This window comes from Macaca thibetana, chromosome 7 (assembly GCF_024542745.1).
Source record: "Macaca thibetana thibetana isolate TM-01 chromosome 7, ASM2454274v1, whole genome shotgun sequence".
Lineage (NCBI taxonomy): Eukaryota > Metazoa > Chordata > Mammalia > Primates > Cercopithecidae > Macaca > Macaca thibetana.
The window spans coordinates 122316852-122340039 of NC_065584.1; the positions used below are offsets into that span (position 1 = coordinate 122316852).

The 23188-nt window shown below is 39.1% G+C and overlaps 1 protein-coding gene across 5 annotated transcripts in view; it reads left to right on the plus strand.

Annotated features, from left to right (window-relative positions):
• Positions 1-8870: 8870 nt before the first annotated feature.
• TMCO5A (transmembrane and coiled-coil domains 5A) overlaps positions 8871-23188 on the plus strand; it is a 34307-nt gene continuing 19989 nt past the window's right edge. For 2 of the 5 annotated variants that reach the window (XM_050796073.1, XM_050796070.1), the window contains exons 1-11: positions 8871-8984; positions 9554-9645; positions 10613-10762; positions 11170-11293; positions 11669-11719; positions 12482-12553; positions 15327-15383; positions 15847-15906; positions 16369-16433; positions 17536-17593; positions 21784-21824. In XM_050796073.1, coding sequence (XP_050652030.1) covers positions 10623-10762; positions 11170-11293; positions 11669-11719; positions 12482-12553; positions 15327-15383; positions 15847-15906; positions 16369-16433; positions 17536-17593; positions 21784-21824 — 668 coding nt within the window. In that variant the 5' untranslated portion in view covers positions 8871-8984; positions 9554-9645; positions 10613-10622. Of the gene's footprint in view, positions 8985-9553; positions 9646-10323; positions 10493-10612; positions 10763-11169; positions 11294-11668; positions 11720-12481; positions 12554-15326; positions 15384-15846; positions 15907-16368; positions 16466-17535; positions 17594-21783; positions 21825-22621; positions 22962-23188 lie in introns of those variants that run through there. The other 3 variants (XM_050796071.1, XM_050796072.1, XM_050796074.1) reach the window with 3 other exon arrangements.

Sequence of the window (23188 nt, forward strand, 5' to 3'; positions counted from 1 at the left end):
CAGGAGAAATCTTGGAAGATACACAAATATGTGGAAATTAAACAACACACTCATAACAAGCAATAGGTCACAGAACAAATAAAAAATGAAATCAATATTACCTTGAGACAAACTAAATTGGAAATACAACATACTGAAACATTTGAGATGGAGCAAAAGCATTTCTAAGACAGAAATATTTGGTGATAAACATCTATACCAAAAAGAGTAGGGCCCAGGCAAAGCGACTCACACCTATAATCCCAGCACTTTGAGAGGCCAAGGCTGGTGGATTGCTTGAGCCCAGGAGTTTGAGACTAGCCTGGGCAACATGGCAAAACCCCACCTCTATCAAAAACACAAAAATTACCTGGATATGGTGGCATGTGTCTGCAGTCCCAGCTACTTGGGAGGCTGAGGTGAAAGGATCACTTGAACCTGGGAGCTTGAGGTTGCAATGAGTGAAAATTGTGCCAGTGCACTCCAGCCTGGACAACAGAGTGAGGTGTCGAAAGAAGAAAGAAAGAAACAAAGAAAGAGAGAAAGAGAGGAAGGAAGGAAGGAAAGAAGGAATGAAGGAAGGAAAGAAGGGAGGGAGGAAGGGAAAGAAAACAAGAAAAGAAAAGAAAAGAAAAGAAAAGAAAAGAAAAGAAAAGAAAAGAAAAGAAAAGAAAGAAAGAAAGAAAGAAAGAAAGAAAGAAAGAAAGAAAGAAAGAAAGAAAGAAAGAAAGAAAGAAGAGAGAGAGAGGGAGGGAGGAAGGAAGGAAGGGAAGGGAAGGGAAGGGAGGAAGGAAGGAAGGAAGGAAGGAAGGAAGGAAGGAAGGAAGGAAGGAAGGAAGAGAGAGAAAGAAAGAGAGAGAGAAAGAGAAAGAGAAGAAAGAGAAAGAAAAAGAAAGAAGAAAGGAAGGAAGGAAGGAAAGAAAGAAAGAAAAAAAAGAAAAAAGAAAAGAAAAGAAAGAAAGAAGGAAGGAAAGAAAGATCACAAATTAACAATCTTAGATTTAACATTACACCTCAAGAAACTAGGAAAAGGAAGAATGAACTAACCCCAAAATTAGCGTAAGGAAGGAAATAACGAAGATCAGAGAAGAAATAAATAAAATAGAGATCAGGAAAACAATAGAAAAAAAATTAATGAAGCCAAGAGTTTTTTTTTTTTTTTTGGAAAAGATAAACAAAATTGACAAACCTCTAGCTATACTAACTAGGAAGTTAAGATAGGATCCTCAAATATAATTAGAAATGAAAGAGGAGACATTACAACTGATACCACCAAAATATAAATGATCATAAGAAACTACCATGAATAATTATATACTAACAAATATTACAATCTAGAAGAAGCAGATAAATACTTAGATACATACAAGCTACCACAACTGAGTCATGAGAAAATAGAAAGTCTGAACAGACCACCAAACACACACAAAGAAAGACAATAAAAAATGGGCAAAAGATGTGAACACGCATTTCTCAAAACAAGACTTAAAAATGGTCAATAAGTGCATGAGAAAATGCTCAGCATTACTCGTCTTTAGGGAAATGCAAATAAGAATCACCCTACACCTGTTAGAATGGCTTTTATCAAAAAGATAAGAGATACACACTGAATAGGGTGCAGAGAAACAGAAACTTTTAAACATTATTGCTGAGAAATGTACATTAGTACAGTTATTGTGGAAAATAGTATCAAAGTTTCTCTAAAAACTAAAAATAGAACTACTATATTATACATAATCCCATGTGTGAGTATATAGCCAAAGGAACTGAAATCTGTATGTCAAGGGGATATTTGTACTACTCCATGTTCATTGCAGCACCATTCAGAAAAGCCAAATTATGGAAACAGCCTAAGTGTCTATCAACAGATGACTGGATAAAGAAAATGCGATATAGATAGAGAGATAGATAGATAGATAGATATTCACACACACACACACACAATGAGACATGATTCAGCCTTAAAAAGGAAGGAAATCCTGTAATTTTCAACAACATAGATGAATCTGTAGGACATTTTGCTAAGTCAAACAAGTCAGGACAGAAAGACAAATACCACACGATCTCCCTTAGATGTGAAATTTAATAAACTTGAACTCACAGAATTGGAGAGTAGAATGATGGTTACCAAAGGCTGGGGGTGGGAAAAGAGGGAATAGGAAGTTGTTGATTAAAGGGTACAAAGTTTCAGATAGGAGAAATATATTTTGAGATTTATTGCACAGCAGGGTGACTATAGTCAATAGTAATATATATTTCAAAATAACTAGGAGAGTCCATTTTAGATGTCTCACTATAAAAAATGACAGGTAAGTGAGGTGATGGATAAGCTAATCAGTTTGACTTAATCACATCACATTATATAGATATATCAAAACATCACATTGTACCTCATAAATATATATGATTATGATTTATCAATCAAAAGGCATTTTTCAAAAAAAGTAATAAACAAAGTTGAGCCAAGATTAGAAGCGCAATCTCTTCAGAGGGCTGTGCTGTGACTGTATAGCCCCAAAGGGAAGGGTGCAAGGGCTAACCCTCCAAACCTAGAGAGACAAGAGGACCAAAAGGAAGGATGGGAGATCTGCTCTCCCTATGCAAGGTAAGTGAGGTGGGCTGAGTAAAGAGCTTCTAAACATGTTTACATGCTAATCTTCACAACCTATAAATATACCTTACATGGTAAAAAGAGTCTCTGCAGATGTGATTAAGCATCTTTAAACACAGAGATTATCCTAGGTTATCCAGATGGACTGGATGTAATCACAAAGATTTTTATAAGAGGGAGGCAGGTGGGTCACAGTGAGAGAAGCAATATGCCAATGGATGTAAAGGTGAGAGAGTCCCAGAGAGATTTGAAGATCCCATGCTCCTGGCCGCAAAGATGAATGACAGGGTCACACACTAGGAATGCAGGTGGGCTTTAGAAGCTATAACTGGCAAGAAAATAGATTCTTTCCTAGAGCCTCCAGAAGGAAAGCAGCTCTGCCAACACCTTGATTTTACCCCAGTGTATTAGTCTGTTTTCACACTGCTATTAAAAACTGCCTGAGACTGGGTAAATTATAAAGGATAGAGGTTTAATTGACTCACAGTCCAGCATGGCTGGGGAGGCTTCAGGAACTTACAATCATGGCAGAAGGCAAAGGGGAAGCAAGGCGCCTTCTTCACAGGCGGGAGGAAGAAGAAGTGCTGAGAGAAGAGGCAAGAACCCCTTGTAAAACCATCAGATCTCATGAGAACTCCCTCACTATCACAAGAACAACATGGGGGAAATAGCCCGTATGACTCAATTACCTCCACTCATTCTCTCCCTTGATACGTGGGGATTATGGGGATTACAATTCAAGATGAGATTCTGGTGGGGACAAAAAGCCTAACCATATCACCCAGTGAGAGCCATCTCAGACTTCTGACCTCCAAAACTGTACAATAGTAGATTTGCATTGTGCTAAGTCACAAGATTTGTGGTAATTTGTCATAGTGGCATAGAAAACTAATACAAGAGAAAAGGTTTTAGAAAGCCCACTAGGACATCTTACTATATTTCTTCTAAATCCCAGTGAACACTGGGTACTGCTATCTGACTGTCCTCTGAAAAGTCCAAGGGCTTGATACAGATTAGCTAACAGCTTTGACATCAGAGTGAACAACTGGGAATTGGCCTGCGTTCCAGAGCCTGTTGAGAGACAAAGAATATGTGAGTGTGCCTTTCCTGCAAAGGACTGTCAAGGTCTTATTTATGAAACCCACCTGCGGGGCCAATTTCATGGACATGGGACTTGTGCAGCTACACAGGGACCTACATTCAAAAGGAATCTGCTTAATTTAATGTTCTGTTTTCCCTGGCTTGAAATTCTTAATCATTTCTGAGCAAGGGGCCCTGCAATTTTGTTTTGCACTGGGTCTTGAAAATTATGTGGCCAATCATGGTCACCTAAAAGGACAAGAGACCAGCAAAGAGATGCTGACAAAAATGACAAAAGTCTTGCAGTTAGTAGAGAAGCAAGTGAAGAGCTAGATTAGACATGCTACTGTCCAGGTCAGGGCTACAGATCCCAGTTACACCAAGATACTGGTCGGGCAACCTCCAAAACATCTGTAAGAGCAAGTAAGAACTTTTTAAGTCCCCTTCCCTCTCCTATGTAGTAGGTGTATGTCACCATCATAGCCAGCTTGGTGGGAGGGAAGAGCAGACATGCTCCATGTGGAAAGAGATAAGTAAACAAAGCCCCTTTCCTCAGTTACAGCTTTTCTGCCTACAGTAGACCTCAGCTGCCAGAGGGTTGAATACTCAACTCCATACCAAGTTCAGGGTTTTGATGACTGCATGATATCAGATGTCTTGATTATCGAACTGGAACATTGCTGTGTGACTGGAAGCAACCAGAAAATGTCATGGGTATTCCAAGTTTCCATCTGGAGGAAGAATTAGTCCCAGTGGAAAAAATAAATAAATTTAAGGAACAATAGGAGACCAAACCGTCTATGGATGAGCTCTTGTTCAGCCAATGATTATCTAATCAGGTCAAAGTTAGGGAGTCAGAGATAAAAACTCTCACAGCCAGTTTGACAGACCTTGTGCATGTAGAAAAACACTCAGCATTGCCTTTAAAAACTAACCAGAGTATAAATAATATAAAAGGGAAAAACTTCCAATATATTATTTTCAATAGAAAAAAAATCCACGGTAAAAACTTGTATACACGTATAGAATTATTAAGTGTCAATTAAAAACAAAGAAAAAAAGAAAAGATAACAAACAAAAATAAATTTCCAAATGTACTCTTTTTGGTTGGAGGAAAGAAAAAAACTTGAGCCTCCGTTATAAATGGAAATATATGTACTACATCTCCCCTCAGACATCTAATCTGAGTGCGTAGCATAGACAAGCATGGGGATAAGGAGGGGACTCCTTCCTTATATCCATCCTTCACTGCCTCTGAGTGATCTTTCTCAAAGACAATGATTTTACCACTCTTTGCTTAGAAGTCTCAAATGCCTCTTCAGGAGGTTTCAAGGGGAAACCCAAAGTCTGCAGCACACGCACATGGTGCTCCTCAGCCAACATAGCTGTTTCTTCCCCACCATGCCATGCCACATACACTCTTAGAGCTCTGTTTCCCAGACTTCAGTCACTCACACACTGCCTTCACAGTGTTTGCTACATTCACGTTCCCCCAGAATTGCTATCAATTTAATAGTTTTCTATAAACCAAGTAATGTTTTTACTTAAAATTATCCTCGTGCTAAGCAGTGTCTTTTAGCCAAGTTTTAATGTGCCACTTTCAATTTTACTAAATAGTTGACTATTACTCTTGAAATTAACTTTTTAAAATTAAGAAGTTGCTCTCTGTGTCATGTTACACCACCAGTCGTTCATGTAACACACATTGGTATGCACTGCTCTAGACAGAAACTACAGTGACTTCTTTGTTGTACACTGAGCATACTGCGCCTTTGAAACTATTGTTTTCCTCCTCTTACCAAGCCCTTTTACATTATCTGGTAAAGTTATTCCCTTCCTTTAGGATTAACTTAACCCAAAGTTACCTTCCCATGGAAGCTTCCCCAAATCACTTAAAGCTAGATGTTTCTTCTCTGTATTCCAAAGCGCTTTCTACCTACTTTCTACCTTTCTTCAGTGTGACATGTATTACATTGTAGGGAGGGCCATACTAGGTACATGTCTGTCTCCCTTATGAAACTGAGTAGTCATCCATGGGTTATCCCATGATCTAGGTCGGTACATAATAGATGCTCAATAAAAATATTTGTTAAACAAAGAAAGAATGATAGGTATGTAGCCAAAGCTAAGTTAATGATGTCATTTATAGCATGACTATCTCAGCACAATATTACTTTGGTTGAACCAAAGATGCTCCAAAGTCTCAATGTATGGAAGATTCTCTACAATTATCAAATAAGACTAATTAAAAAATTAAATGTTTGTGTTTTCCATATATGGCAGAAAAACACAGAGCTGGAAGACTTGAGAAAAGAGTATGCAGTTACATTGGAAGTCAGTGTAAATTGTTTATAAGACTTTGCATGTAAGTTATTCCAGTTATTCTTTTTTAGGAATCCTCCATTTAATTATCACTAACTAACTGCAAATTTTAAAGATAAAAGTTAGGGAAGCAAACTTAAAATAAAGCAAAGGATGATGAAAGCAGCTACCAAGCATTGGTTACCTCTGATGAAATGACCTCATTAAAAACAAACAAAACAACTGTTACTAAGATGAAGCATACATAAATCACTGCTCCATGGTAGCATCACCATGTGATAATCAAGAAAATTCCCTTTTCCTGTTGCACTTTTCCAGCCTTCCAGAAGAATGAGTCAGAAAATGTTCCGGGTATAGTCATACATGTGGGAGATCTTTTAATATTGACTTTTAATCCCAGTGAGAGAGTTATTCCTTCTTGTCCTTACTTTTCTTATATTTTTTATTTTGAATACTGATTTATAAAGGGTCAAAATATAAGTTGTTTTATATTTTGCTTATACTGAAAATTATAATGCTTATACAAATAAAATCTTTGAATGCTTTTATAGGGATGGGGTCTCCCAGCAGAATGGCGCAAGGCATGGCACTGAAAAGTTAACAAGACAAAAACAGCTGCTCTAAAGCTGCACTCTGTGTTAATCAAACCATCTCCCGAAAAGCAGGAAGGCTTATATCAAACACCTTAATTTGCCCCCAAGGCCCTGTTTTTACCTTGATTTAACAATTCCCAATGATAGCAATCTGTTGTCCTCATCCCACACAAGGCCTCAAGCTTGGGGTTCTGCTGCTCATACCAGCTTGCCTTCAGTAGCCCCTCAAGGAGAAAGGCTCCCCAGGAAGGAGACAGAGCTTTATTTTTATCCCAGTTAAAGTCCCTGTCCAATCCATTAACAGCTTCGATAACCTTGGTCCAGGGCATTTCCTGCAGAAGCTATAACCAGCTGGGGTTAATGAACTCTCCCTACCATTAATTCCTGGGAGAGGCCATTGGCCTGAATTGTTACTTAATTACTCTTCTGTGTACAGCTTCATAAAGCAATGAAATGCCTTCTTTCAGGAAGAAGGGAGATGGTAATGGGGGTCATCAGAGGCCATTAATTTTACAAATAGTTTATTGGAAACGACAGTATGTTCAGAAGTCACTCTGGCTCACAAATCAACTCAATGTGGTCCTTCCTAAGTAGAGATCCAAAACTTCACAAGCTTCCGTGACTCGCATACACAAAAAGTCACAAACGGTACAGAATCTTATCAAAGGAACATACCTTCAGGCACGCAGAAATATATGCTTTAGATTCTGCAACTGATCATACCTTCCCCTCCAGCTCCTGTTCCTAAAGTTGGCAGGAAAGACTCACTCAAGTCAGTCTGAGATATCATAAAATTTTCCAATTTAAAAATCTCTTTCAGGTAATTTCTCAGTCTTTTAAGGAGATTCTCCCTCTCCAGTGTGCTGCTCTTTCCTAAGATGGTGGCAGGTACAAGGAAAAGCTACGTACCCAGAAAGCATCACAGGAAAGGGTTTGGGTTTTTATGCCTCCCCTGCCTGCTCCTAGATCTGCCGGACTCTGTGTCCACCTCAGCACAACTGGAGGGCTTCTCTTGTCCACGCAGCCTCTTACCACATCTGCAGACCACTTCCGGGTCTGAGAATGCTCAGCCGCTTTTTCTGCACCACCCTAGTTGTACTTGCAACAACCTCCCCACTATACACAAAACGCATATACACACTGCATTCGCTCTTACCTCCTTCACCTGTTTCTGTTTCCTCACGGCAGTGTTCCCAAGCAAAACAGCCTCACTGCCCAATGTGCTGGAAGCCAGTACTATGACGTGAGGTTTTTGAGGTTAAAAAAAAAGGTTTTTACTGTAGGTCTACCAACAAGGAGACAGGAATCCAACTAAAATCTGTCTACCTGCGCTGGCTTTCAGGCAGTACTTTTACTAGAAAAGGTTTAGGAAGTGGATTCTGGAATTAGCAAATGACTGGTAGAAGAAAAGGGGAGGTCTGAAAAGTCCTCGGGCATGCACAATTATCTCTTCATGCCTCCTTATGGGTCCCATGTGCAAATTTAGAGGAAATTAGTATGAAACACGCAGTGGAAACTCAAGCTGTGACATTAGTAAGCTTGTTCTGCACAGACTCCAGTTGGCCTTATTGGTTCCAACCAATTTCAGCTAGGTTTTTTGTTTCAAAAACCTCTCAAATAGAGGGAGTTTCAGCATTTCTGCAAGTTGTTCATTTTCTTATCTGCTATTCTGCAAGCTCAAGAATTTCTGTTAGTCACTGGTTTCTTTAACTCTTTGGGGTATGGTTTCAGCAGTCTCCTCTTTTATCGTATCAAGTAAAACTAATTTTATTTATTTTATTGATTGTGTTACCAGTCCCCCCTACACACATGCACGCACATACACACACACACATACACACACACACACACATCTTAGAATATAAACTTCATGAGGTCAATGGCTTTTGGCTGCTTTGTTCACTCTTTCTCTCCAGTGCTTAGAACAGAGCCTAGAAGACACACATTGTGCTCATTCAGTGTTTCACTGTTTGTTGAATGAATGAGTAGTTAGTTGGCTATATGTTGAAATTAGACTGCTGGCCAAAGGACCTAGACTTTCCATTTTAGTCACACTGGGGCAGGAAGAGAGCTTTATCTGCCAGAGAAATAAAAGATAGAGGCTGCTCCTCAAACTACCCAGAAATCAAATCTGTTGAACCTACTGCTACTTAGGGTAGACTTGGCCATGAAATCCATACACTTATCTAGGCTCTAGACTCTACACAAATGATGAGAAACCATTGCCACCCACCCCACTATGACATGTTGCCCCACCCATCCTATGTCAAAAGAAGAGTCATGACCTCTCAGAATGTTCTGAGATTCTACTGGATAGTTCCAGTGGAGAAAGATTAGACTCCTCAGAAGCTAATTGACTAGGGAAGGATCAGGGAGACAAGATACACCAAAAGGGAGAGGTAGAGTTTATAGAAGAAATAAAGGGGAAAAAAAGAAACTAAGGGGAAGAGAGAGCCAAATGATTTACATGTACTTGGTTTTCTGAGCCCGCTTTAATACTAAAGATCTTAATATCTGGAAATTCTGGCATACACCAAGATAGAGAGCAAAGATTATTTTTCAGGGCAGTTGTAAACCTACATCCATGCCTATGGTGCTTTATGGAAAGCAACTGGCCTAGAGCAAAAAGAGACTTAAGTATTGATTACCTCTATTTCTTTATATTGTCTTGTATAAACTTCCACAGGGTTTTATGTTGATAAACCATCTCTGACTATGTCTACTAATAGGATGTATATTCCAGCATTATCTCTGTATCCTGACCGTATCTTTACTAGGGTATAATCAGATCATGGGCAGAAGAATCAAACGGCTGAGTTTTGTCATGGTTAAAATGTGGGGATTCGAGGGAGAAAACAAGTTAACTTAATTTGGTTTCTACATTTTGGGAATCTTCCCCAGTTACTCTGTTCTTGACAAATGCAGCCATTTTTCCAATTCATTAGATACATCTCTGTTGGCATTTTAGGGAATCTACAATGGAAGGACACAAGAAAGATCAACTGGATTAAGTAGTCATGATTATGCAAAGCCACAGCCAGAGACCAAGGTGTAAAGCAGGTTTGCTATTGACCCCTTCCCTCATCTTCCAGCCTTCTTCTCACCTTCTACTCCTGTTATGCACCCACCTCCACACCCGACCCCAAGCATGCCATACCCTCCTGAAGTAATTACTATAAATCCCCCATCCAAGCAAGCCCTTCCAAGATAGGACTTAACTTTCCAATATTATCCTTCATTCCTATCTAAAACAAAAGCCCTGGTGCCTCACTACACTAGTTGTGGTTAATCAATTCAAACACAAACCAATGAATTAATTTACATTAGAAGAAAAAGAAAAATATATCAAGAGCCTCCCATGTACCCTTTCTAAAATACTCTAGAGTTACCATTATTTCATTTAAATTTACTTCAAAAAAGATGTTTGCATTTTTGAAAGCTATGCCTAGAGCCTATGTGTGTGTGTGCTTAATGGAATGACTCTCATGGTAAAAATTTCAAACTTTGTAGCAGATAAGTGAGGGAGAGGTGTTGAGCTGGGAGGAGGAAGGGAAAGAATGAAGCCCTATTATGCTGGTGGAAACCCCTTGTGGCTATGCAGAATGCCAGCCCCAATCAGAAGTGATGTGCCAGGTGCTGAGATAAAAGTGTTCAATAGATGTGTATTGTATGAGCGGGTTTTGTGAATAGTTTATCTAAGAAAAGATTTCCAAGAGAAACATTTCTCTTCAATGCTAGGGGCTATCTAAGGAAGCAAAGCTTCTCATGAAACCAGAGTGGAGGTGCACTATTAGATTGAGCACTTTGGAGGAGAAAGCCTGGGAAAGACCCTTGCTGACTGAGCTGAGAATTATCGAAACAGTTGTAGAGCATGATCAAGAAATGTAATTTTTCAAGAATGAAAATGGTATGCCCCCAGAGAGAGCAAGGTTAATAAACTAGATATCTTCTAAATATCCTTTTTGGCCCAATGATTATTGATCTTCAGATAACTGGCCCTTGTTCATTTTGGGGGCTGAGTCTATAGGTCGGAGAAAATGGAAATCTTTAGATTGGCTCAGTCAAAAAGAAACATTATCAGTTTGAACACGGACCTTGAAAGGGATATGCAGAGAATGGATGAAGCAAATCAGAAACTTCTTCTCAAAATCCAAGAGAGAGAAGATAAGATTCAGAGGTGAGTATTAAGGTTTCATGAGGGAAGGTCCCAATCCAAAGAAGGGGTGGAGGATCAAAACCAAAACTGAATTTTCCTGCTTGTTCTAGAGACCTCTATCTTGTGTGTCAGGAAGTTACTTCTTCATTCTTTAACATTTCTCTTGAACACTGAAGCACAGCAAGTTTCAAATAGATTCCTACAAGATGGAGTTGAGAGAACATTGGGGTATTTGGCTTAGGAATCAGGCAGGTCTTCCTTTTTATAATACTGAAGTGATCATGATCCTGTGGATTCAGTAAGGAAGAGTTTTCAGCTTGAGATTCATGTACATTGTCCCTAAAGTTCCCTTATATCAGACATCTGTGTTTTATCAGTTCTGAAACTGCCAAGCATGGGTCTTCATGGCATATGCTTGTGTTGTCCAGGCTGGAAAGTGAGATCATTCAGACGGGGGACCTGGTGGAAGATGAAGAGTGGGAGAAGGAGAACCGCACCACGATGGAAAGGGAAAGAGCCTTGCAGGAGCTGGAGGAAGAAACAGCCAGACTTGTAAGCAAGAAGTTGGGAAGAGCCGTTTAATAGGTTGCATTCCTCATTCCATCCTTCATCAATTATCAGATAAGCTTATCTCTCCTTTTTATACATGAAGAGTAGCCACCTCAAAAGTCATGTCAGAATTTGTCCATGCATGGAAGGGGATGTGTTTGGCTTCTTGGGCAATGTTTAATAATTGGGAAGCCCTACAGATGGGCATCTATATCCCTGTATTTTACCTGTTGTTTGATTTCAATATACACATGACATTATGCAAATAAGGTCAAGTTACTGAAGGAAAATATAGCTGGGGTGAAATGGACAGCAATCAACTGAATGAGAACAGGTGGAGTACAGAGGCAGACTTACACTGTTATTTCTCTCTCACAGGAAAGGAAGAATAAGACATTGGTTCACAGTATAACAGAACTTCAACAAAAGGTGAGGTGGGGTTCTTGTGTTCTCCAGTGCCCCCACAACAGCCCCACTCATCAAAGAGGCAAGGTTGGGGGGAAGTGATCATAGAGGAACCCGTAAGTCAGCGAGGCCTGTATGGGGAGTGCATACTACTCTCTAATCCATTCTCCTGAGGCCAAGGTTCATAACCTAAATGTTATGGATTTTCTCTGTAAGCATGAGGGGAAAGGAATGGATGGAATATTTAGTAATCTCATGGGTTCTTCATTCTATCGCCAGAAAATGGGTTCCAACAGATACTCTGTTGAAGTCACTGACTGGAACCTTTGTGGTGAGAGGTTAATTTTACTTTTGAAAGAGAACTTTCAAACAACAACAACAATAATTAACTTAATCCCCAAGGATTTCCTTTTTCTTACCTAGCCATTTCCAATACCTCAATACCTCCTCAGAATACAGTGGGCTTCCAATGACTACCCTACTCTCTGACCATGAGTAGAGAGTAGCCCTCTACTGTAGAGGGCTGTATCCCTGAGTAACCCAGTATGAATTACGGGTTAAGGAAAGTACTCCTGCCTTGAGTGGACTCTAGCATCAGTGGCCAAGACTAGTGAGAAGAAGATGGAGGTAGAACAAAGATGTTTTCCATAGGTCACCAAATATCTACCAAAGGACTATGTCCTGGAAAGTTTTATCAAGGCCATAGTTACTAATCTCCACACACCAGAGAAAGTCTTTGCCTTCTACACCTTTTAATTTAGTACATTTTTTTATTTGAAACTATAGCTTACAAGGAAATCACAAAAGATAACCAAGTGTGAACAAAGCAGTCCAGATGGAGCCCTAGAAGAGACAAAGGTAAATGAAAAAGCAATCCTAAATGTGGTCGGGCTATGTAACCAGGAAATAAGCTGTTAAGTTGGAAATCATTGTCAACGTTGTGACAAATTCTTGGTAGTTTTCCCCCATATCAAGCTTAAGCTTGAGCCACTGAGTGCTGAATTCTTCTCTGCCCTTAGTAAGGAATGTCACTCTTAAGTCTTATTTATTGTTCTCTCTTCTGTTAGGAAGAGGAGGGCACAAATGCATATGTAACATGTGGGGGCAGTTAAAGTCCCCAGTTTAAAGCCACAGCACATAATTTGGTGTATGAAGTTGGGTAATTTAATTATTCCCCCTTAGCCTCAGTTTCAAGATTAAATGAAATTGTGTATATAAAATATTCTCTCCTTTAAGTTTTACGTAATTATTTAAAAGTCTTGCTGAGGTGCATGTATGAATTCAGAGAGGAAGAACTAGGATTTGTAAGTCTACTGAGTGCTCGGCAATTTATGTACCCTGTCATGGATTCCAATCTAGAAAAGGATTCAATTAGTCACTCAAGTATTTAATGTGACCACTACCTGCTAAGCACATCATACTCTGCTTGGCATGTCTCTAATTGTGTTCCAGAGCTAAGAACCTGAGACCAACCACAACCTATTTGATGAGAGAGAGAGAGAAATTTTTTGTATATATTCAGGGGGTAAAGTGCCATTTTGCTAACATAGACATGTTGCATTGCGGAGACTTTATTTTTCTTCAGAGAAGAACAGATAAAATTTTTTTGACACCTTCTCTAGAATTACATCTTTGTCCTTGCCTTATCTAACTTCTCTTTACCCTCTAAAGCCTACACTTGGTTGTGTGTATGAAGCCTCTGAAGATTTGGATACATAGAAAATAGAAATAGAAAATGAAAGTATGGAGAATTACTCCCCTATCTTCTGGCCAATTTAGTTTTGATGACCACAAAAATAGGAAGTCCAAAGCCACCAAATAAGCTTGCTTGGCTGTGCTCATTCAGGTAAATTATCTGGAAAGAGAAATCTGGAAGAAATTGGAGCCCAAATTAGGAAGAGCTATAAACACCCCTGACTGCACTTGCCATATGATTCCAGTGGTCAGGACACTGATTTTCTTACAAAATCACTTATTTTTCCCAGAAAATAAGCCCAGTCAGAATTGAGTGGTGACACTTTAAGTCTGGCTGTGCTCACTATGTCAGGTAATAGAGAATAGAGTCTAGTGTTAGTCAGAATAATGGCCATTATTTTGCTGGCTAGCCCTAAAGAGTTCTAGAGTATTCTTTAATCCTTTGAACTACTCTTTGCCCACGTATTTTATTGAATTATCAGGTGATAGCTCTAATTCTGTGAAATGTACAGAATCTCTTTTGCGTCTGTTCCTCTGGCATGCTAGTCATCAGTGCAGCAGCTTTAATGGAGTGTCTAATTCAACCCTTTGTGACTCACACTATTGGCTTGAAACTATATATCCCTTAGCACATTTGGATAACTGGTCCTGGATGTAACTAACTGAAGAGTGAAGCAACTCTCAGAAGAATCTGGGTGTGAAATAATAGCACCTAGGTGAAAGTGGGAACAGCAGAGCCAAAAAGGGAAGGAAGAATGGGCATGTCTGCTCTTCTGCCAAATTATCTCCCAAATGTATCCGTTCCTCTCTACCACTTCTGTTACTACTATCCTTTTGCAAGCCACCATAACCCCTTACCTGGACAAAAGGAGTCACCTCTCAACCAGTCTCCCTGCTTCTACTCTCACACCCAAACAATCCTTTTCTTCAGACACAGAAAAGGCTATTCTCTAAAAACATTAATCAGATTGTGTCTTTAGACTTCAAGCCTCTCCCGCCTTCTCATTGCAATTAGAACAAAGAACCGAAATCCTTTTAGAAGCCACAAGGCCCTACACGATCTAGCCCCTGTCTACCTTTTCCCACCTTGCTTCCTACCTACCAATTTCCCTTACGCTCTGGTCACACGACTCCCTCATACAAGCCAAATCTGTGATAACCTCATAGTCTTGGCCCTTGCCATACCCTTCACAGAGAACATCTTTATTCCAGATCTCCATTTAGCTAGCATTTATCATTTAGGCTTTAGCTCAGGTATCATCACATCACAGAGGCCTTTGCCAACCACCTACCACCTCCTCTCACACCACCACTACCATCGCTATCTTTAAACGTTAATGTTTTTGTTTCCTTCATAGCACATACCATTATCATGTAGACGTATTTGTTGCCTTCCTACTAGAAGGCCAGCTCTGCAAGGGTGGAGAGCTAGTCCATCCTGTCTACTACTGTATCCTAAGTACTACTCCCTGCCCCCCGACACACACATGCTTCACTCCAGCATAGCAGCTGATGTAGAATGGTCTTTTTCCAAGTATTGAAGGAAATAAAAGGGCGAGCAAGGCATACAGGGAGGGAGAAAGGAGTGAACAAATGCCTTAGAGCCTGATCGACTATATTAAAGGAAAAGGAAGAGTGAAGTTTTTCAAAACTGGTATTGTTTTTCAGAGAAATGGCTAAGTAAGAGTAGGAAGCTCAGAACTGAAGTTTAGGGATGAAGGTAGCATCAGATGAGGACTAAAAGATAAGGAGTATAAAAGAGCAAGTTTAACAAGCAGCTGCAAAGGGTGCTGGGTAGTTTAACTCCTCCATCAGGAGACGTGTGAAGTCGTGGCCCTGAGGCTCCTCATGGCTCGTGAGACCACCTTGGTGACAGCATTCCATTCCTGCACAGCTTTCACCTTGCCAAGTTAGCAGTCTCTTTTGTTTTCTTTAGGTTAAGTTACAACAGCTGGAAGCTTCCTATGCACGCCAAGAGAAGGAGCTGCTCAAGGTAACAGCAGGAACTTCAGTGTGACTTCTCCCCGAAAAGGGAAATGTGATCTTTGGTCAGACAATCTATTTCTCAAATGATTGATTTACATAAAGGTTCCAGATCCAAGACCATGATGGGGCTAGGGAGGGGTAAAAAAAGGAAGACAAACACAATCCCTGAGGTGACCTTCTCTTCAGTGTTTTTTTTACAGAATACACTCAACAGTTTATATCTTGCAAATATTAGTATCTATCTATTCCTCTCCCAGCTGCTCCCAAATTCCACCTTTGACCAATAACTCCCATTTAGCTTATTTACCCTAAACAAAGGAAATCCATTTACCTGTACAGCAAAAAAGAAAACATATTTAGAATAATTAGAAAACCACATTTAGGAGCTGGGACACTGGAGGAAGCAAGTATGCTTGTGTTCTTACAGCAATTTACTGAAATATATTTACAACCAAATTTTGATTTCCCAGGTAATGAAGGAGTATGCTTTTGTGACCCAGCTCTGTGAAGATCAAGCCCTCTACATAAAGGTAGAGCTTCTTGGTAAAGGGCTAGCAAAGGGTTTATTAAGGTACAGGATGAAATAGAACCAGGATTTTCAAAGAATACTGTCCAGGGCAATTTCAACACTTCAAGGTGGCGCTACTGGGAGACTTTAAGGTCATCAGCACCCCACCTCGCTACCAATATCACTCTATTTGTCTTTGTCTCCCTGGGCATTCCTACCCTGCTCTCCCACTCTCTATGCTGTTAAGTTAATAATTCACACTTCTGCTATTTATAATGTCAATGATGCCCAGAAACCTATCCAGTGGTAAGGAGTAGTGAGAGATCAAGAGTAGTGGTGGGGTGAGGTTTATGAAAGCAGAGAAAGTGGCAGTGGAAATACCAAGCATTCATGGTATCATGTAAAATAACAAGTGCTCATTATGCTTAGAAAAATTAAAAACCTCCTAAGTAGTAACTGGGGCTTCCTTTGTTTCTCTTTGAAGAAGTACCAGGAAACATTGAAGAAAATAGAAGAAGAACTAGAGGCTCGGTTCCTTGAGAGAGAAGTGTGAGCTTTGGCAAAGGAACATCCCAGTTTTGGTAGAAACTCCATCTCAGCCTGAGTCAGAGCAAACAGTTCTCAGACCAGTTTCTATGTGGAATTGAATGAGTTCCGACACCACATATCTTTGCCCTCTGTTAGTGATCTGGTTGACCCCGGTAGATCACACCAACTTAAAACTTCCAGTCATTCTCCCATCCTTCTAAAAAGACCTCAGAAACACATCTCCCTTCATAATTTTATCACATTATCACATTATTATTTGGGTTGACATTAAGAGTATAAACGTACTTTAAAAAGAGTTGGTGGTCAGTCACCTTGATAAGTAGGCTATTCCTTATATATCACAGAAAGGCCTTTTAATTAATACCATCCTCACTTCCCCCAAATATACGGACACCCAACCATATTGGGTAGGCATGAAACTAATCTCTAGACTCATACCACAGCTACTACATTATATAAATCAGAACTGTACACTGTATTGAACTACAAACATTTAAAATTAGACATTATAAAAGGAAAGCACTTCTCATAATACACTGAGTTTGTCAAGAGTCTAAATGGTGAGAAATTACCAAAAACCTCATCTTCATTTCTTGACCCCCTTTGTAAGTTAAATCTTAACGCAGTCAAGCAATATTTCTATTTATGAAATATTTTTAAATCCTTAGATCAAGAACAAGAGATCAAAACTGCATATAGCTTCTATATAGGCCAAATACAAACTGTGGCCTAGGGGCCAGGGTCCTAGGACTTGTAGGTCCTTGTTTCTAAAGGACACCTTCAAGTCACTCAAGATCCCTGCTGAACATTGGTTTATGGCTTGACTGTTAAGCCAAGATTCTAGAACAGGTTGCCCAGCAGAATTTTCTGTGCTAGTTAGTAGGTAAAACTAACTACATATGGCAATTGAGTACATAAAAGATGTACTCAACTGAGGAAATGAATTTTAACTTTAATTAATTTAAATAGCTATAGGAAGCCAGTAGTTACAATATTGGACAGTACAGATGTAGAATATAAAGCTTTTTTAAAATAACAATGGTGTAGTATGAATATTTTAGTGCACTTTGTTCAATTTCTGTCCTGGCTCTTATCTTCATAGATCAAAACTTGTGAGCATGAACTCTGTGGAAAAAGAGCATACCAGGCAAAATAATGAGGTAAACACTCCACTCTCTCTTCAGCTCCTCACAGTGTCATTGCCTTTCAAAGACATCTCCAGCAAACTCTAAGGCACCAAATGTATACCCAGTCTTGCCATGTGCATTTTCCAAGAGAAGTACCAGTTATAATTACAGAGCATTCCAACCCTAAACAAACAAACTAGACTCTAAGGAACAATCTACTTTCTTCTCATTCAGCCATACAAATAACAGGCTCTTAAAAAACTAGCCAAAGACCTAAGAGAACTCAGAATGAAGGCAAGAAGCAACCTTAATTGAGGGTGTGCTCTATAGAAAGAGGCCAGTATAGGGCACATACACCACTTCTTCCATCTCCTGCAATCACATTACTCTTTCCTGATGATCTCGACATGGTCCCTAATCTCTCTCAACACAGAGCGCCCACCATCTATCATCATCTAGTCAGAGTTGGCCTGAGAGTTAAAACATAGAAAGCTATTGCTTCTTATTGCTTCTTTATGACAGTCTCAGTGTCTGTTCATATTTAACATTATGAACCCACCAGCACACATGTAAAGGTCTGAAGGAAAGAGAACAATTTCATGCAGAGAACCAATCCTCTTGGCCTGCTTGATATCTTGTGGCAGCAAGGATAAAAGGTTAAACTTGGGTTGGGTTTTAATTTTGTAATTTATATTGACTTTAGAGTCCAGGTTAACAATCATCAGAAATTACATATAGTCAAGATAAATTCTCAGAAAAGAGAACTAATCACTTCCTTAAAAGCAAATATCAAATATTGGCCATTGTGCTTGGGTCATCCAAATGTTTGGATATATGTTAGGCCATGTCCGTGGTTCTTAGAGTACCGAACAAGTCATTCTGGCCCTGAAGCTTGCATATTCTGCTTAGTAAACAAAATCCTTGAAATTAACTCGACCTAGTTCTGTAGAACCAAGTTTTTGACATCTCCAATGTGTCCTACCATCTCTCCCCACAGCTCATCAAAATATTCCTTCTAACTATGTGTGAGAGGAAAAAAATAAAGTTGTCTACATCAAGCTCATCCGGGTCCCATGATGGTTCAATGACCTAATGTTGTCTGAGCATCTTTGGAGACAGGCTGCCTGAGAACTGACTGTTTGGCATGACATGTAATCTTACTCAAACTACAGAACAAAATTTACAATCCTGAAAGTTTCTTTGTAATTCCAATTCTGTGAGCCTCATTTCCACAGCTCTAATTTTTCTTAGTAGAAAGAGGAATTCTCACTATGTTGTTCAGGCTGGTCTTGAACTCCTGGGCTCAAGGGTTCCTCCCATCTTCGCCTCCCAAGTAGCTAGGACTACAGGCACCCACCACCATGCCTGACTTGCTCTAAAATGTGATCGTAATTCCTCTTTTTATCTCACAAGGAAGGTTAAAGGACAATGAAATAACAGAAAATATTTTGAAACAAGAATGCCACAGAAATACAGGACATAGCCTCATCTTTAGATTTTTTTTCTTCAACTTTTAAAGTTCAGGGGTACATGTGCAGGACGTGCAGGTTTGTTACACAGGTAAACGTGTTCCATGGTGGTTTGCTGCAAAGATCATCCAATCACCTAGGTATTAAGTCCAGCAGCTATTAGCTATTCTTCCTGATGCTCTCCCTCCCACTACCTCACCCCCACTGACAAGCTTCAGTGTATGTTGTTCCCCTGCATGTGTCCATGTGTTCTCATCATTCGTCTCCCACTTATAAGTGAGAACATGCAGTGTTTGGGTTTCTGTTCTTGGGTTAGTTGGCTGAGGAAAATGGCTTCCAATACCACCCATGTCCCTGCAATATGTATATGTATCACATATTCTTTATTCAGTCTATCATTGATGGCACTTAGGTTGATTCCATGTCTTTGCTATTGTGAACAGTGCTGCAATGATATTTGTGTGCATGTGTCTCTATGACAGAATGATTTATATTCCTTTGGGTATATACCCAGTATTGACATTGCTGTGTCAAATGGTATTTCTGCCTCTAGGTTTCTGAGGAATTGCCACACTTCTTCCACAATGGTTGAACAAATTTATACTCCCACCAACAGTGTAAAAGCATGCCTTTTTCTCTGCAACCTCACCAGTATCTGTTGTTGTTTGACTTTTAAATAATAGCAATTCTGACTGGCATGAGATGGTATTTCATTGTTGCTTTGATTTGCATTTCTCTAATGATCAGTAATGTCGAACTTTTTTTCGTATGTTTGTTGGCTATATGTATGTCTTCTTTTGAGAAGTGTCTGTTCATGTTCTTTGCCCACTTTTTAATGAGGTTGTTTTTTTCTTGTAAATTTGTTTAAGTTCCTTGTAGACTCTGGGTGTTAGACCTTTGTCTAACATAGTTTTCAAAAATTGTCTCCTATTCTGTAGGTTGTCTGCTCACTCTGATGATAGTTTATTTTCCTGTGCAGAAGCTCTTTAGTTTAACTAGATCCCGCTTGTCAATTTTTGCTTTTGTTGCAATTGCTTTTGGCATTTTCATCATGAAATCTTTGCCCATGCCTATGTCCACAGTATTGCCTAGATTTTCTTCTAGGGTTTTAACAGTTTTGGGTTTTACATTTAAGTCTATAATCCATCTTGAGTTAATTTTTATATATTATGTAAGGAAGCAGTCCAGTTTCAATTTTCTGCATATGGGCTAGCCAGTTTTCCCAGCACCATTTATTGAATAGGGAGTCCTTTCCCCATTGTTTGTTTTTGTCAGATTTGTTGATGATCAGATGGTTGTAGGCAAGCAGTCTTATTTCTGAGTTTTCTATTTTATTTCATTGGTCTATGTGTCTGTTTTTGTACTAGTACCATGCTGTTTTGGTTACTGTAGCCTTGTAGTATAGTTTGAAGTCAGGTAGTGCGATGCCTCTAGCTTTGTTCTTTTTGCTGAGGATTGTCTTGGTTATTGGGGCTCTTTTTTGGTTCCATCTGAATTTTAAAATCATTTTTTTCTAATTCTGTGAAAAATGTCAATGGTAGGTTAATGTGAATAGCATTGAATCTAGAAATTATTGATTCTTTCTATCCAGGAACATGGAATGTTTTTCCATTTGTTTGAGTCCTCTCTGATTTCTTTCAGAGTAGTTTGTAGTTCTCCTTGAAGGAGTCTTTCATTTCCCTTGTTAGCTATATTCCTAGGTATTTTATTTTTTGTAGCAATTGTGAATGGGAGTTCTTTCATCATTTGGCTCTCTGCTTGACTGTTGTTGGTGTATAGGAACGCTGTGACTTCTGCACACTGAGTTTGTAGCCTGAGACTTCGCTGAAGTTGCTGAAGAGGCTTTTGGGCTGAGATGATGGGGTTTTCTAGATACAGGATCATGCCACCTGCAAACAAAGATAGTCTGACTTCTTCTTTTCCTATCTGAATACCCTTTATTTCTTTCTCTTTCCTGACTGCCCTGGCCGGAACTTCCAATGCTATGTTGAGTAGGAGTGGTAAGAGAGGGCACCCTTGTCTTATGCCATTTTTCAAGGGGAATGCTTCCAGCTTCTGTCTATTTAGTATGATATTGGCTGTGGATTTGTCATATGTGGCTCTTATTATTTTGACATATGTTCTTTCAATACCTAGGTTATTGAGAGTTTTTAACATTAAGGGATGTTGAATTTTATCAGAGGCCTTTTCTGCATCTTGAGATAATCATGTGGTTTTTGTTTTTAGTTCTGTTTATGTGATGGATTATATTTATCGATTTGTGTATGTTGAACCAACCTTGCATACCAGGGATGAAGCCAAACTTGATCACTCATCTTTAGATTTTTATAGCTTTTAAGACTTCTCTCTTAAGATATGTTTATGTAGTTTTCTTAGCCTATAAGCTTCTCTAAGGGTCACTGGTTAAGCAGAAGATAGAATGGTATAGTTGAGAGAGCCAAGAATGTGGGGTCAGACAATCCAGGTTCCAGGCCCGATCCTGCCACTAACTAACTATGTGACCTTGGGCAGCATACTTTGACTTTCTGTGCCTTAGTTTAGTTATATAAATATGTAAAAAGGTAGGACAAATAACAATAATAATAAATATATTTTAAATTTTTGGCCTGAAAATTATATGTGCTTATGCATATAAAAAGAATTTGTTAAAGTTATCTAAATAACATATAACTAATGGCTCACTAAATATTATTGGACAATGATAATAGCCTCCAGAAATTGCTTATTTATCAATATCCTTTCTTCTTCTTCCAGGGTACTCCTACCCAAAAGACAGCAACATTTTTCAGTAGAAAGTAAGTAAAATATCTTCAAGTAAACTTCCTATAAAACTGGGAGCCCTATTTAGCCATCCTGACAGAGAGAAAAGTCTAGACAAGGAGAACCTTGTACATGCGTGTGCACACACACATACACACAAGTCAGCAAACTAACGTCTTTGACTGTATTTCTCTATTCTAATGTTATGACTTATTTATTTAAAGGTAATTAATAATCTCAACTTTCCATTATTAAAAATCAACAGCCTTGTGGTATTAAGAAATAGAAATTTGATTATGTAAAAGAGATGTGGCAAATCTCTTATTTACCGCCTTTTCCCTTTAACAATTTGGATTCGCTTCATGTATCTGGTTTCCTAGTAGCATTGGTAGAGTAGAATGAAGCCTGTCACATGCTAGTATACCACTGACAAATAAGAGATAGAAGAGAGACAAGCATTATGAGAAAGAGCATCTAACACATAACGGTTGCTTGAAATACTGGTTAAATTGAAAAGAATTTAAGATTCAAACACCTGAGTAGATATTCATCCTGAGGGAAACACTGTGATAGCAAAGTAAAATTGGTATTCATGAAGCTACTACATTTTCAAGAAAAGGTCAAATTATATTCAATATAGTCTGTTTAAGAAGGCATAAAGAAACATATATTCAAAATGGTATGAAATATGATTTAGAGAGAGTTCCATCAAAATGTTTAACGTAAAATTATTGATGCTTAAAGGTCAGTTCCAATTATCTAGAAAATTTGCTTAAGTAGAATACCCCTTCATACCAGATAAATGAAATATTACATCTTTCAATATTCCTAGATACAATATTCCTGAAACAACTAGAAGAATTTTCTCTAGAACTCCTACTTGTTCTCTTATACTCCAACACAAGGGCCCACCATGGAATTGACTGTGTGGATTTCTAGAATAAGGACTGTCTGCCTAAACAGACTTGGCATCCTGAAGGAAATCTTAGAAAAGAGATCCTGAAAATCTAGCTAATCATGTCAAACTATAAATGTCTTTTTTCTTGTTCTGCTTCTACATCTTGTGGGGCACTGGTACACTGGACACTAACTCAAGAGACAAGAAAGCTAGGCTATTCCTAGGATTTTCCCTGAGAATGCAATCCCAGAACCTTCTCATGTGTATTGGCTCAAATTTCATGGAGAGTGGTGGGAAGATTTGTCAAGGGCTTCTGATTCTAATTTTGACCAAGGTGTTGTGCTATAATGAGTGCTGGCTCCTGTCACCAAGATCAACCATAGCAGCAAACTTGAGAAAAGTGGAGGGGAAGGGGCTGTTTTTGACCTTTAAAGGTGTATAGTGAATTTGTCCAGGGGCAGAGGCACCCCCAAAACAGCTGGGTAAGGATAATACAGGAAA